The following is a 14142-nucleotide window of genomic DNA, read 5'->3' as shown; positions in this document are numbered from 1 at the left end:
GCTGTATAAATAGCTCAGTACAACGTCTGGGATCTACTCACAATCTTCTGGGCTCCTCCAAGGGGCCTGGGTCACTTCTCCAGCTCCACCCTCTGCAGCACTCACAGCTTGTCTTCTAGGCTCTGGCTGGCTCCCCCCTACCGCTGCTGCCACCCTTGGCAGTCCTCCCACGGTACCGGTATCTCACACACTGGGATTCTTTGCGACAGCTGGGCTGCACCTTCACCAATGGCCTGGCCTCTGACAGTGCCACGCCTTAGCCATTCTCCATGTCCTCTGCAGGTCTTCAAAACCACCGGGGTGGATCTTACACTACCAAGTTCAGCTGCCAGCACAGGGTACCACCTTGGCTGCTTCTGAACACACTTCCTGGATGCTGACCTTCAGGAAACACTTCCCCTTGGCGATGCTGGTCTCTTCTTAGTCACCAATGAGTTCTCAGCTCCAGCCCACCAGCAAAGCAGAGGTTTAACGTTAGTGGTTCCATTCTCTTGTTAATCATAGCCAGTTTTTTCAGCCTCAGCTAAACAGAACCAGATTCTTAGTTCAAAATATGCAGCAGCCCATTAAATGACATGGTTCCAGCTGCCATGTTCTATAGTAGGGGAAACTGAGGCCCAGAAAGGCTGGCTTGCCTGAGAACACCCACCATGTGGGAACTCAGACTATGTTTACCTGGCTTGGCACTGGTTAGTCCACATGATCTTCGCAGCCTCTGGACAGGTGGAGTCTTCATTACCGGCAGTGAGGATTCTACGCCTGCTGTGTGAGGGATTGAGCGGCTGTAAGCCCCATAAAACTCAGTGCCAGTCTCTGATATTTCCTAAACTATCATGTCCCTGTCCCAGGACTCAGGAGTGGAACTACTGTGGGTTTGGTTTCAGGGACACAGCAGCTCCAATGGGGGAGTGCTAAAGCACTGAGCTCAGAGAGGTTTAGTCTCCAGCCAGAGGCAACACAGCCTGTAGATGGAAAAGCCCTAACCCATAGCCTCCAATCCTTGCTTCTCCCTCAAGGCCCTCATGTCCCTGCTGGCATGGGTCCCCAGCCCCTAAAGTGGACCCCCATCTGCCTCCCCTGAACCTAGTCTGTGTCCTAAGTAGGCCATTCTCAAGCCCCACGCTGAGCCCCCAAATGTACCTGGATATGGCTGGCTTGGATTCTGTCTTCCTAGCAGGCACCAGGGACTGAGCAATTGTTTATCAGTTGCTCTTCAGAAATTCGGCCCCTAGGAATATGGTGTCGCTGGGAAGCGGCATTACTGAGCCGTTATCACCTGCTTTTATATTTCCGCTGACATATGAATGCATTTGCAGGGGTGTTAATCTCCATGCGGATCCCTGGTGGGAGCAGACGTGATACATCATGTCTTGGCCCCTTCACTCGGTTCTTCTTCACTTGCCATCTCCCCTAACATTACCTGAGCCTATATGGAGCTCTCCACCATCTCGCCATATGCCAGGCCCCACCTCCGGGTGCCACAATTGCTAGTGGTGCCTGGCGCTTGAGTTCTATCAGGAAGGCAGGCTCCTGAGTGAGCCAAGGTCAGAGCCCGTGGAAACAGAGGGGGCTTCCTGGAGGAGGGGATCCCTGAGCTGAGTCCAGAGCAGGCAGGGAGGGAGAACAGAAGGGAAGAGCTGTGTAAGCACCCAGGAAGGTGAGATACACTGGGGTCCACCAGGAGCACTGGGTGAGGTGGCAACCACACTGAGTTTCTTAGTTCAGGCTCAGGATTGGGACTGTGCCGGACTGACAGGCTCTTCCGAAGACTCCTGGAGGGAGCAGATACAGTGAGCCTTGTGTTTGGAAGAGGGCTGGGTGGAGATGGCGCAGGAGCAGAGAAGTGGAGTCTCCTCCTTACCCTGCACATACCCTGTGGAATAGAGTTGGGAGACAGACGGCCCTGGGCAGGGGCCGGTGCTAGGCAAATGCTCCCATTCCTGAGCTCTAGTGTCTACCTTTCCCCATGACCTTTTAGGAGAGGATTCTGGGAAAGGGCTGTAGGCCAGGCCAACTCCTTCAGACTAAAGGAGACAGCCTGGGTAGGCAGCCCACCAGCTGGTAGCCAGCCTCTCTATGTGCCCGGAACTGGTTTTGGCTCAGAGTTCAGGTGGCTCAGGCTCCACAAAGAACTAACTTTGGGGAGTGTGAAGGCTGTTTCTGCCCCAGCCTCATCCTCCATCCTCCCTGGCAAATGTCTCTCCTCTCTTCCCTGCCTAAAACAGCCGTCAGCACAGGCTTCCTCACAGGCAGCACTGTGAGGAAGGCTGCAGCCCCAGCCAGCAGGGGAGTTGGAGCAGTGCCCTCGCTGGACACACGGGATGGTTTAGCAGTCCCCTGCACCCACTTTCCTCATACCCAGCACAGTGCCACGTGCCTGGTAGGATCCGTTGCCACACCCCTTCCCGATCTTCTCTAGGTATCCAGGGGAACCCAGCCTTTGCAACTCTAAGCCTGGGTCACACCACAGTGTCCCCCCCTGGCCTTAGAGGTCACTGGCCAGCAGGGCCTGTGTCCTGAGAGCTTGCAGCCTCGGGGGCCACTCAGCCACCGTGGTGGCATTCTTTACAGGGCTGGCTGGTGAAGCCAGAGCTGCCACTGTCTGAAACCCACCAGAGACTCTGTGCCTTCCTACTAAATGTCAGGCGGCACTTATAGAATATGACATTTAGAAAATCACCGCTCTCGGCTGCACACGTCCCCACGTAAACACTGTAATGAGGACCAAATAACATTATGGTGTAAATAACAGCCCACCCAGCCTGGCCCAGGGGCCTGGGGGTGGCCCAGAGCAAAGATCTTCTGGGAGATCAGAACAGCTAGCCCTTCAGGTCCTCCTGGAAGGCCCTCAGGAGAGCCACACAAGGGGTTTTACTTCCAGGCCAGTAGCTGGCAACTGTCGTGGCCCTGCATCTGGAGGTGCCCAGCTCTGGATCCTAGCCTCAGTGCCCCTGCAGCTTAGCCATGGGCCTGTGCCTGAGCCTCTCTAGGCATGGTCCCTGTCACAGGTTCCCAGCATCATTAGGTGCGCTGAGCTCAGAAGGCCTAACTGTCCTCCACTTTGTAGCCCTCAGTGCCTTCATGTTTCTTGCTGAGGGCCCAGCAGCACGGCATGACTGAGCATGACTCTGCACGGCCTGTTCCTTCCCCAGGTTGGGCAGGCGCCCTAGTAGTTCCTGGCTTCTTACACCAGAATAGCTGCTTGGCGGTGGGCCACAGTGCTGCCTCTTGCCACTAGAACCACAGCTTGGTGACCAGGTAACTGGCGTGCCAGCCATTGCCCTGCACCTCAGTACAGCACTGGTGCCCAGGAGCTCACACACTCCAACACACACATGCTGTTAGCTCAGCTGTGCTAACAGGATAGTGCAGGATGCGTTCCTGCACTATCCTTCCAGAACCTTCTATTTCAGTACAGCCTCAGAGAGCTGATTTTTGGCTCTCCCCACCCCCGGAAGTTGAATGGGTGTTTTTTTCCATGGGGGAGGGGTTTACTAGGTGTCCTGGCTAATTTTATGTCAACTTGACATAGGCCAAAGAAATCTGAGAGGAGGGAACCTCAACTGAGAAAAATGTAGCCGTAAGATCCTGCCACTGGCAGGCAAGACTGTAAGGCATTTTCTTATTTAGCGATTGATGGGGGAGGGCCCAGGCCCTTGTGGGTGGTACTACCCCTCTGGGCTGGGTTCTAGAAGAAAGCAGATTGAGCAGACCGTGAGGAGCAAGCCAGTAAGCAACACCCTTCCATGGCCTCTGCGCCAGCTCCGCCTCCAGGTTCCTGCCCTGACTTCCATGACAGACCGTGATAGGAAAGTAGTAGATCAAATAAGCCTTTTCTTCCCAGACTTGCTTTGGTCGTGGTGTTTTGTCGCAGCAGTAGAAACCCTATCTGAGACACTGGGCAAGGAGGCAGATTACTGCCCACTGAAACCAAGGGTCTATTTGAGAACATTAAGCCCATCTCTTCAAGGGTTACTATTCCTTTAAGAGTCACATGACACTGAGACTTGGCTCTGAGGACATGGGGGCAACACTGGCTGCCTCTCCGGCACAGCGTGAATGCCCTCTTCCCACACCAGGCCAGGGCCAGGGTGAGAGTCCTTACCCTCCCCCGCCCCCTGTGATCATAGTCTCTTCCTTGGGCATCCCTCTGGGCCAGGCTCTGACCCCTCATGACCTCATGGTGCAGAGTTCATCTGCCACCCCCCCCACCCCCCCACCCCCACCTCCCAGAGCTCTGCTGGGCTGAAGGGAGGTGTTGACACGACATTCCATCCGGCCTGGCCCTTCATTGTTTGCTCAGCCCTTGCTGGGGCAATCACCGTGCCACCCCTCCTGGAACAGCATGCTCACCCAGGCCTGTCTGTCTGTCACCCCACAGTACTTTAAGAAGCAGAAACGGCTCATTCCCGAGAGGACGGTGTGGAAGTACTTTGTGCAGCTGTGCAGCGCCGTGGAGCACATGCACTCCCGACGTGTGATGCACCGAGGTGCGTGGCCCATGGGCCTGGGACCCCAGCCCAGAGCTCTTAGCGCCCCAACGAGCTGCTCTGACAGGGCATTTAGATATCCAACGTCTGTTCCATGTGAGGAGCCGCCTGTGAGAACCAGAGAGTCCCCTCATGCCAGATAGTCATCACCTAAGTTTCAGGGAATGGGGCCACCTCAGCACCCTGTCTCCACTCATGCCAGCTGTGGCCAATCCTGGCGCTGAGGCCAGTTTTCCCCAGAGAAAGAGTGCCCCGGGGGCTTTGACATCTTGGTAGGCATTGACTGAGGGAACTACACCCCACCCCACCCCAGAAGGTGAGGCGAGACAGCAGTGAGTGCTTTTGAGAGGCATTTCAAGTTGTGAGGAAGCCTGTGGGGAAGGTGTCTTCTTTACTTATCCCAGTGGAGTTGGTGTCACCTGTGTGAGGCCCTGCCCTAGTCACTGCGTGGTAAAGCTTACTGCTGAGTATTGTCTGACAGTGTCTGCTGTACGGTCGACAGTCGTCTGACACCAGGGAGGCAGCTGTACAAAAGGAGACAGTAGTATAGAAATCTCTGTTCCCCACTCATGGCCAGCCTGTGAAGTAGGGGAAGACAGACTCATGTTACACGTGAGGAAAGGGAGGTTTCAGGGAGCAACTGTCCCGAGGTTCCACAGTGAGTGGAAAGCAGAGTCTCAGGGAAAGGAACCCCCTATGGGTTTTGATGTCTTAGTAGGAGTTGACTTTGCCTACCCATCACTGAAAGGTCCTTCATAGTCACTCCCAGGCCTCCTCGTGTTCCTTGTAAGCCTGTTCTCCCCATACCAAACCCATGTCCTCGCTCTGTAGACATCAAGCCTGCCAACGTGTTCATCACAGCTACGGGCATTGTGAAGCTTGGCGACCTCGGCCTGGGACGCTTCTTCAGCTCCGAGACCACTGCGGCCCACTCACTAGGTAAGGGGGCAGTGTCCCCTGCCGTCCCTGGGTGACCTGGCCAGAAGGGCAGAAATTCTCCTGGAAGTATTTGCATAAAGTGGGGAAGATGGTTTTTTGGATCCTAGAGTTTACCCTTGCTTTGGGATAGATCCAGAGTAGAGGAAACTGAGGCCCAGAGGGGCCACTGGACAGGGGTGGGGGATCTCCCTACTCCCCCAGGTCATCTCTTGAGTACTTCCTGGAAGGCGAACACTGTTATACAGAGCAGGCTGCATCTGCCTGGTCTGTGGTCCCTTTGCTGTGCCCTATTGGCCCTGTGACCTACCCCCTACATAGACCACTTGCTACACCGAAAAAGCAATCTCCGGGTCTGGGGCTGGGCGGCTGGACTGTGAGGAGGGGCAGCTGGGAAAGCACCACCTCCACCTGTGGGAACTGTGCATGAGCTTGGGCTGATGCTAATACTGGGTGGCCGGGTATGTACAGGCCTTGAAGCCCCTGTTGGGGGGTGGGGAGGGTGGCCGCTGAGGGACAGTAAGCTGGAAGACGCGGTCAGATGGGCTTCAGATGGGACACAGATGAGGCTGTGTCAACTTGAGAGTCTGTGTGCCTGGAAGTGATGGAGCTCGGGGCCTCTTCCCTTTAATTAGTGTATAGGAGCCAGCATAGTGGGAGACTGGTATCCTGTGCAGTTAGCCCAGATGCAGCAGGGTATCACCAGGAATCCACAAGAGGCAGGTGTCTCCCTCTTCCTCCTGCTAGTCGGTTCCCAGCATCTCCTGGGCATCACTAGGGTAGACAGAAGGGACCCGGGCAGCATGTGTGTGCCCACCTCCCAGCAAAACCTCTGGTTCAGCTCATTTCCACCCCATTCCAAAGCTCCAGTCTGGGTGCCTCCCATCCCCCAACACCTGGGTGCCTGCAGCCAGCCATGTGCCAACAGCAGCTTCTGGTGGCGGCAGGGGTGCTCTGTCGTTAACTTCCCTCTGGAAACTGTCGCTGTTCATTCAGGTCACGATGGCTCAGACGCAAGGCATGCACTTGTGAGAAATGAGCCAGCTGCTTGCAGGAGTGTGACAAGGGATTGGCCTCCACCCAACCCTGGGAACGCTGGGGCTTGCCTCTCCCTTGACCCTCTTGGTTCCCTGGCCCCAAGGAAAAGCTGTGTAGGGGCCAACCCCAAGGACCTAAGGATGTCCTGTCACATCTCCACTGGCCTTCGGGGTCAATAGGATCTAGAAACTGGAACTCAGGGCATTGAGTGACTTCAAGGTCACATGGTGTCCCTCAAAACCTACTTGGCCTGTTCTAGGTTCCTCCTTCAAGGTCAGGGCCAGGAGGTTCCCTCAGGAATCCCTAGCCACTGACTCCATAAATAGAAGGAAGCCTCAGTTTCCCAGTCCGTTCTGACCTGTTTCCTGAGGATGCTTTTTCCCTGTGGTGTGGATGACAGAACTCAGGGCCTCCCCCATGCTAGAAAAGCAAACGCTCTACCCCTGCTGGTGTACCTCAGCCCCTATTTGGCTTAAGAATTTGGAAAAGGTTGGAACTCAGAGGGAAACTGTCAGAGAAGAGCAAAAGCACTGCCTCCTGGGCCTGTCAGTCAGGCCCAAGTCCCACTCTGTCCTGTCTTGGAGAAGATGGCTGCAATGGCTAGTCAGAGCTGGTTAGGATCGTCTTGTGAGGGACGGCAGAGACCCGGCTCCTCCGACAGTGTGATTTTATCTGCTTGGACTGCTGCACTTATTACATTAATGAGAAGGAACTGGGACTTGGAAGAGCTCACCCTCATAGGCTGGGTACCTCCTGAGGCCTCCTGAGCACAGGCCCTGCAAGATGGGTGCAGGGTGCCTCCGGGGCCCATCCCTGCCCCAGGCCATGTGCACCTGAGTCCAGGAGGCACCATGAAGCTGAGGTTTCTCTGCGCTTGCTGAACCAGCTCTGGGAGCTGAGGTGCTTCCTCTGTACCTCCCCCGGAGGCTGACAGTGCAAGCCACAACCCAGGACCAGAAGTCTCCACGTTCCAGGGGAAAGCACCCTTCCCCTGCAGGTTCTGTACACAGCTAAGTGCAAATAAGTCTGGTTGGGCAAGACATGGAGCTAATTGCTATCATACCATGACCCAGGAAGGATGTAGGGGTCCTTCACACCCTGTGTGCGACTATGAATTATTCATCCTCTGCATCAAATGTGCACCTACTATGTGGGGATGCTGGGACAGTAGCATTGTTCCTGCAATCTCCTATTCTCCTAAAGCCGCTGACCAGGAGCAGGGCTTATGCAAATCCCTTCCCTGTCTTCCCTCCCTGGCCCCTCCCTATGCTTGTATTTGCTAACAGGAGGCTGGCATGAAAGGGCATTAGTCAGTGCCATGGTCGGGCTGACAGGTGCGGTACCCAGCGGTGGCAGAGTGGCTGCCTCGGTGTCAGGAATAGGAGCCGTAATTAGAGCTCGGAACAGAATGAGCGTCAGACGAATTACCAGGCAGCAGATCATATTTGTCAGGAAGGATTGCATACATAAAAATTAAGTGACAGTACACGCCGGCATAATGAAAGAAAAATGAAAGATTTGCCTATACACAGCTCACAAGCTACAAGCAAGTGTCTCGCTCCAAGCAACGGCAGCAGCTTCGAGACAAATGGTGGGTCTGGAGAGCAGGAACACAGGCCTTGTGCTTGGCAGCGGTGACAGTGGTGACAGGGCGCCTCAGGCTGAGGCTGGACAGGGCAGGAAGAGAGATTGCTCATACTCAGGCCCCTTGTAGCGATGGCTGGTCTCTTTGGGACTTGGGGAGCAGAGCCTATGGGGGATAACCCCGTAAGAGACAAGCAGGCAAGGGGCTCTGCTACTCCCCAGGCCTAGCTTGGTCATGGCTTGCAGACTGCTCTCTATCCCTGCGCCATGCTGGTCAAGGAGCCACAGATTGGCAGAGGCAAGCTTGTGAGAGGATGGGTGGAAGGCTTTCCCGAAGACCGGAATGTTCATGCACTGTGAGAGTCTAAGCTGTAACCAGAGGAGCCCAGGGTCCCCCAGGATCTGCAGCTACCTTAGCCACCTCTACCCCAGCCTCTTTCTACTGCAGCGTCCATTCATTCACTGTAGGGACAAATCATGAGGTGGGGCTTTAAAAAGACTTGAACGTTTTGCTTTTCTAAGATGGTGTCACACCCAACACTTTCATCTCATTTAGCTGAGGAAGAAACTGAGGCTGAGAGGCTACCTCGGAGGTCACTGGCCTGTGGGTGAGGAATCATCCCATATCCATGGTCTTCTAAGAGCCACCAGACCACTGTGTGTGGTAGTGGGCCCTTGTCAGCAGTGCTGCCATGCTCATGGCCCTGCTGTGTGCGACCACTACGCACTGTGAGGTGGATCGGTGGTCCATGCACACAGACATCCTCAGGGATGCTCCCTCATTAGTGAGAAGTCACTGTGGACCAGACAATGTCCGATCCCTACTTTCCATTGACCAGATGGGAAAACCAGCTGCTAGGCATCACTGATGAGGAACCAAGGCAGAGAGAGTTTCTTGACCTTTGGCTAGAGAGTGGCCAGAACAGGACAGGTCCTACACACAGCTCTGCCTGCCATCCATCCTGGAGTCCAGGCTTCAGCCCCCACCTGGTAGACTAGGCCATAGTGGTTTTTCATGGAGTAGGGAAGGGCAGCTTGCAGACAGACACTGGCCTCTTCTGTGAAATCTGCCTTTTCCATGTCTATTGTTTCGAACAAGTGAGCGTTTCAAACCTAGTCAAGTGTGTTTTGACAGGAGTGTATGTTGGGAGGGGCTCTTTGGTCGGCCTTCCAATTTGAGGGTTGGATATGCTCCTCTTGCTTTTGCACAGTCCTGTACCCCTGCTGTAAGGAGGGACGGAGACCAGGCAGGGCCAGCTCTGCTGCACCTGTGAAACTAAATGGTGCAAGATGGACTGTGTCCCCTGGGGCAGGGCCACTGGCAGGGAAATAACCCCTCCTGCCAGTTTCGCTCCAGTTTCCCCAGAATCACCAATCCCTGGGGTCTGGAGACATCTTCCAGTGGCCTGCTGCGAGTCTGGGTTTCTTTTGAAGTCTGCTTCATCTGCTACACACAAGGAATGCGTTATGCTCCGTCATGTTTCCATGTTTGTCATGGTAGGTAGAGTGGCTTAGTGGGGGAACAGCTTCCTACTCTCCTCCATCTCCATAGTACCCCACCTTTAAGAGGCACAAACTATGAGGAAGCCTGAGTCAGGGGATCAGAGGGTACAGTGCCCTCATAAACTGCCCTCAGCTATTGATTCCCAGTTGAAACAAGTAGGTGATGGCTCAGTGGCTCCTCTCAGACTAGCACTGGCAATGTGCTCACAGAAGCTTGAGAGAGGGACAAGTGGCCTAATTCCTATGGATCACCTCACCCGAGAGTCCCTCCCGCCTGGGCCTGGAAGAGATAAAAGGAGCCCAGAACAACTGGGAAGAGCCACGGGAACCTACCCTTGCAGTGCAGCCTTGCTGGGATACAACTTCTGATGTCTGTCTGCTGGGCAGCATCGTACCATAATCCTTGTATTATGGCTACCTCCAACTGTGGAACCTGGGTGCTGAATTCCAATGATGCTTAATCCCTAGGTTCCCACTGCTGACCAGGATCGGTGGAGTCTGTTTTGTGGTTTGGCTGTGACACCTTTATGGCTTAACGCCTGGCCATTGGTTTGGTTTTGTGTCCTCATGCCTGGAGTGCACAGGTGTTTCTTCCTGATATCCCACTTGACCTCAAGAGGGTCACCCAGAGCTGTACATGTTGGCTGGCAGCTCTTTCACTCAGGAGCCACCAGCCCCTGATTCCATGGCATATGCATACTAGAGAGGGTGTCAAATTTTCAACCATGTCTTTGAGTGATGGCTGCTGTTGTGAAAAGCAATAGTCGTCGTTAGACATGTGGATTTATGGGACCATGACTGTCAGACCATTGTCTGTTAAATAAGTGGAGCATTAGGCTGCAAAGAAAAAGAGTAAAAAGACATGCACAGCCTGCTATATGATATACCCGTGACCCCTGGACTCCTGCTGTGGACCAGAGCTGTGTTCAGGAGCCACAGCCAGAGACTTAGCATATAGTTTTTTTTTTTTTTTTTGGGGGGGGGGGGCTGTTTCAGACCCAAACCATCTTGGTAGGCAGATAGAGCCTGAGGCAATTTTCTCTGTCCCTGTGTATTAGTTATTTTCTTGTTGCTGTGACTAAATACCATGACCAAGGCAACTTACAGAAGAAAAGCTTATTCTGGCTCACAGTTCTAGAGGGAGAGACCACAATGGGGAAGCATGGATACTATCCTGGCTAGCTTCGTGTCAGTGTGATACAAGCTACAGTCATCAGAGCCTCAACTGAGAAAATGCCTCAATAAGATCAGTTGGCATTTTATTAATTAGTGATTGGTGTGGGAGGGCCCAGCCCATTGTGGGTAGTGCCATCCCTGGTGGCCCTGGGTTCTGTAAGATAGCAGCCTGAGTAAGCAGCACCCCTCCATGACCTCTGCATTGACTCCTGCCTCCAGGTTTCTGCTGTGGTTTGAGTTCTTGCCCTGACCTCCTTCAGTGATGGACTATGGATGTGAAAGTGTAAGCCCTTTCCTCCCCAATTTGTTTTGGTCATGGTGTTTCTTCACAGCAATAGAACGGTAACCAAGACAGCAGCAAACAGCCAGAGCAGGAAGCTGAGAGATGATACTGAACTGAAAGTGGGATGAGGTATAAACTCTTAAAGCACTCCCCCACTGACATACTTCCTTTAGCAAGGCTGTACCTCTTAAAGGTAAAGGCTGTATCATTACCTCCTGAAACAGCACAATCATCTGGGGATCAAGTGTTCAAGTACCCAAGCCTATGGGGGGACATTTCACATTCCATCCGTCACACCCTGGCTTGCCATTTGCCTCTGAGTGGTATCTTTGGAGCCCTGAAGGATTTTATCATCACGAAGTTGATCATTTTAGCGGCTCTTCCCCTCTTCTGTAAACCTCTTGATCTGCCTCAGCCTCCATTTCCCCTCATGTGTCTTGGTCAACATGGGCAGTGACTCTTTTCTGTTGAGAACTTCTCCTGGATCATCCTAAAAGGGACAGGTCACTTGTCTTTCTGCACTGAGTAGTGACATCGAAACCTGACTATGTGGCCCCCAACCAGTTCTTAAGTCAGAGGAGGTCCTAGGGACCCACCCAAAGTCCTTGGGGTCATAGGACCATTTCCTTGCCCTGTTAATATGGGCAAACATCTCAACTGACTAAGGTGGGGACAGGCTGTCTCTCTTCTCCGAGCCCCTGTTCTTGCCCCACTGAGACCCAGATCCTAAGTCGCGCCCCTTGCTGTGTTGCAGTGGGAACACCATACTACATGTCACCTGAGAGGATCCATGAAAATGGCTACAACTTCAAGTCAGACATCTGGTCCCTAGGCTGCCTGCTGTATGAGGTAAGTCTCTGATGTGCAGCTCGGTGACCTATGGGGTCTTCCATGGAGGCACAGGTAAAACAGGCTCACCCTACCCGTTCATGGGAACACTAGGCTGCACAAACTCACCCTTGGGGTCCTTCATCCCTCAGCGGACATGTTCTCAGTAATGTGGTCCAGGCAGTGGCTGCTGGAAGGATGGTTGGTAGTAAATTATATTGCTGGGCTCCAAGAACGGAATGGAATATCATGGCATCCTTACTGCTCTTCCCTGGTTTCTTTGGTAACAACATTTGTATATTATTCATCTAAAAACAGGTCATACTAAGGCACTGGGAATGGTTATGAGTCAGGTTCAGCTCATGCCTGTTACTCCTCTGTACCCTATTTTTCCAGGCCAACAATGTGTGTCTCACTGCAGAGCGTTCTTCTCCCTAGCTGTGGAATGGGGCCATCCATGGCTGTTTCCAGATATGGTAGCCAGCTTGGAGCGAGGGACAGGACTGTTGTTTTGGTATGCCCGGAATGAGATAAAATGAAAAGCATAAGCCCTACTCATGTCAGATAGCCATGAAAGGGAAGGGGGCTGGGAATGGGTCTGTGGGGAGCACAGGACACCAGAAGAGGGAAGCTTGGACCATCTGCTGTCTCCATGTTGGCGGCTGCACGTCCCACCTGGGACCCACTGCTGAGCTCTGGACACCTGGCCACAACCTCACCCGTCTTTTGCTTGCTGGCGCTGATGTGGGGTATGGGTCTGACTTGGACTGGTCAACCTGAAGAGCCCCATTATTAAACTGATACTGTTGGGGGCTGAAGCAGTCACTCAGGAAAGTGCTCCAGGCTCTACCCAGGGAGACTGATTCCTTGGCTTCTGGGTACTGTCCCATGACCCCACAGCATAAGCTGCAGGCACACACTGACCCACTGATCCCTGCAAGGCGCTTTGGCAGATGGGATCGCAGACTCCTGGCTTCCAGATGGATTTCTGAGGTTGAAACTTCACATCTCTTTACAAGGTGTAGTCTGTCTTTTTGAGCCAGGAGCTTGAGATTCCTTAGGGCAGACGGTGAATCTTTTTTCTTTCTGCAGGGGAGGGGGTAGAAGGTGGAGGGGCAGAACCAGGGCCTGGCATGAGAGGAGTGCTGCCACTGAGCCGTGCCCCAGTTGAAGATGGTGCATTTTAAATGCTTGGCTGAAAGGGATGCCCTTGTGGACTGGTTGTGTGGGCCACTTCCTGGGGCTAGGTAGCCCAGTGTCATCAGGAAGGCCTATTGGCAGTCAGGCTGGAACAGTCAACAGTGGGGCAGGTTGAGACTTTGGGTTTCAGTTTCAGGAACAGACTTAATGACTAGGGCCTGGGGTCAGGGGGATTCAGAGATTCCTCTAAGAGCGTCACCATATTTGTCAGGTGCTGGGGTGACGGGCAGCTGTTCAGGAACTTCCAAATATTCTTAATATGTCAGGTCAGCAAGACTGAGTGATTATGACTTGATGTTTGTGAGCATGACCACAGAACTCGTAGCTATTTGGCCTCCTAGGGCAGGGATGCAGTGTCTGGCAGGAGTCCAGACTGGGCCAAAGGCCCCAAGGTCCAAGTCTCAGCACCAGCCTTCTCCACTGGACAGGGGCAAGTCAGCCCTTACCCCACGGGCTCCAGCTGTGTGTGGGATGGAGTCTGCCTGTCCCGTAGAGAGCACACGAGGCTCTGTAATTGAGGCACCCAGCTCCAGACACTCCGGCCTCTCTGTGAACCCACCGACCAGCTGAGCTGAGCAGCTGGCATTTACTGCCAGTCTTTAGAAGCCCAACAGCTTGACACATTTCCCTTTTTGCTTTGGCCAACAGGAGGTCTCAGCACAGCTCAGCTTGGGCCCTCATGGAGGGAGTCCCCTTTGACCTAGCCTCATGTATACTGTCTCAAGTCCAGATGGCTTATCATTTTCTTTTTCCATCCCGTGTTATGTATTTTCAGAAGCTGCTTCCTGTCCCCTTAGAGGCACGAGTCTCTAAACACAAACAAATACAGGCCAGCCTGGCTGAGAGGAGAGCCGTGTGCATCCCCCAGGGCCGGTGGAAGATGACAGCTGGCTCCCTGTGCTGCTGCCAGCCCTGGGCCCTGCCTGATTCTTTGTTAGAGCTCTTCAGAGGCACATGCAGCCCAGGCTTGGTCTACACCATGCCCACAGTCATGGCCTTGATGGGTCCCAGCCAAGCAGGCTGTTCTAAGTCTTGGTGCCTACCACATACCTAAGGATGTGGCTTCCAGCGTGGTGGCAGAGCTCGGCTCAGTCAGTGATTTAG

At 53.7% G+C, this 14142-nt stretch overlaps 1 protein-coding gene across 2 annotated transcripts in view; it reads left to right on the top strand.

Moving 5' to 3' along the window:
* Nek6 (NIMA related kinase 6) overlaps positions 1-14142 on the top strand; it is a 70634-nt gene that overhangs the window by 49203 nt on the left and 7289 nt on the right. For both annotated transcript variants that reach the window (XM_055599995.1, XM_055599994.1), the window contains exons 6-8: positions 4382-4490; positions 5322-5429; positions 11765-11859. In XM_055599995.1, the coding sequence (XP_055455970.1) occupies positions 4382-4490; positions 5322-5429; positions 11765-11859 (312 nt within the window). The remainder of the gene's footprint in view (positions 1-4381; positions 4491-5321; positions 5430-11764; positions 11860-14142) is intronic.

The sequence above is a fragment of the Psammomys obesus genome, unplaced genomic scaffold (genome assembly GCF_907164565.1).
Source record: "Psammomys obesus unplaced genomic scaffold, mPsaObe1.curated_primary_1811, whole genome shotgun sequence".
Classification (NCBI taxonomy): domain Eukaryota; kingdom Metazoa; phylum Chordata; class Mammalia; order Rodentia; family Muridae; genus Psammomys; species Psammomys obesus.
This window is presented reverse-complemented; position numbering and strand designations above follow the sequence as displayed.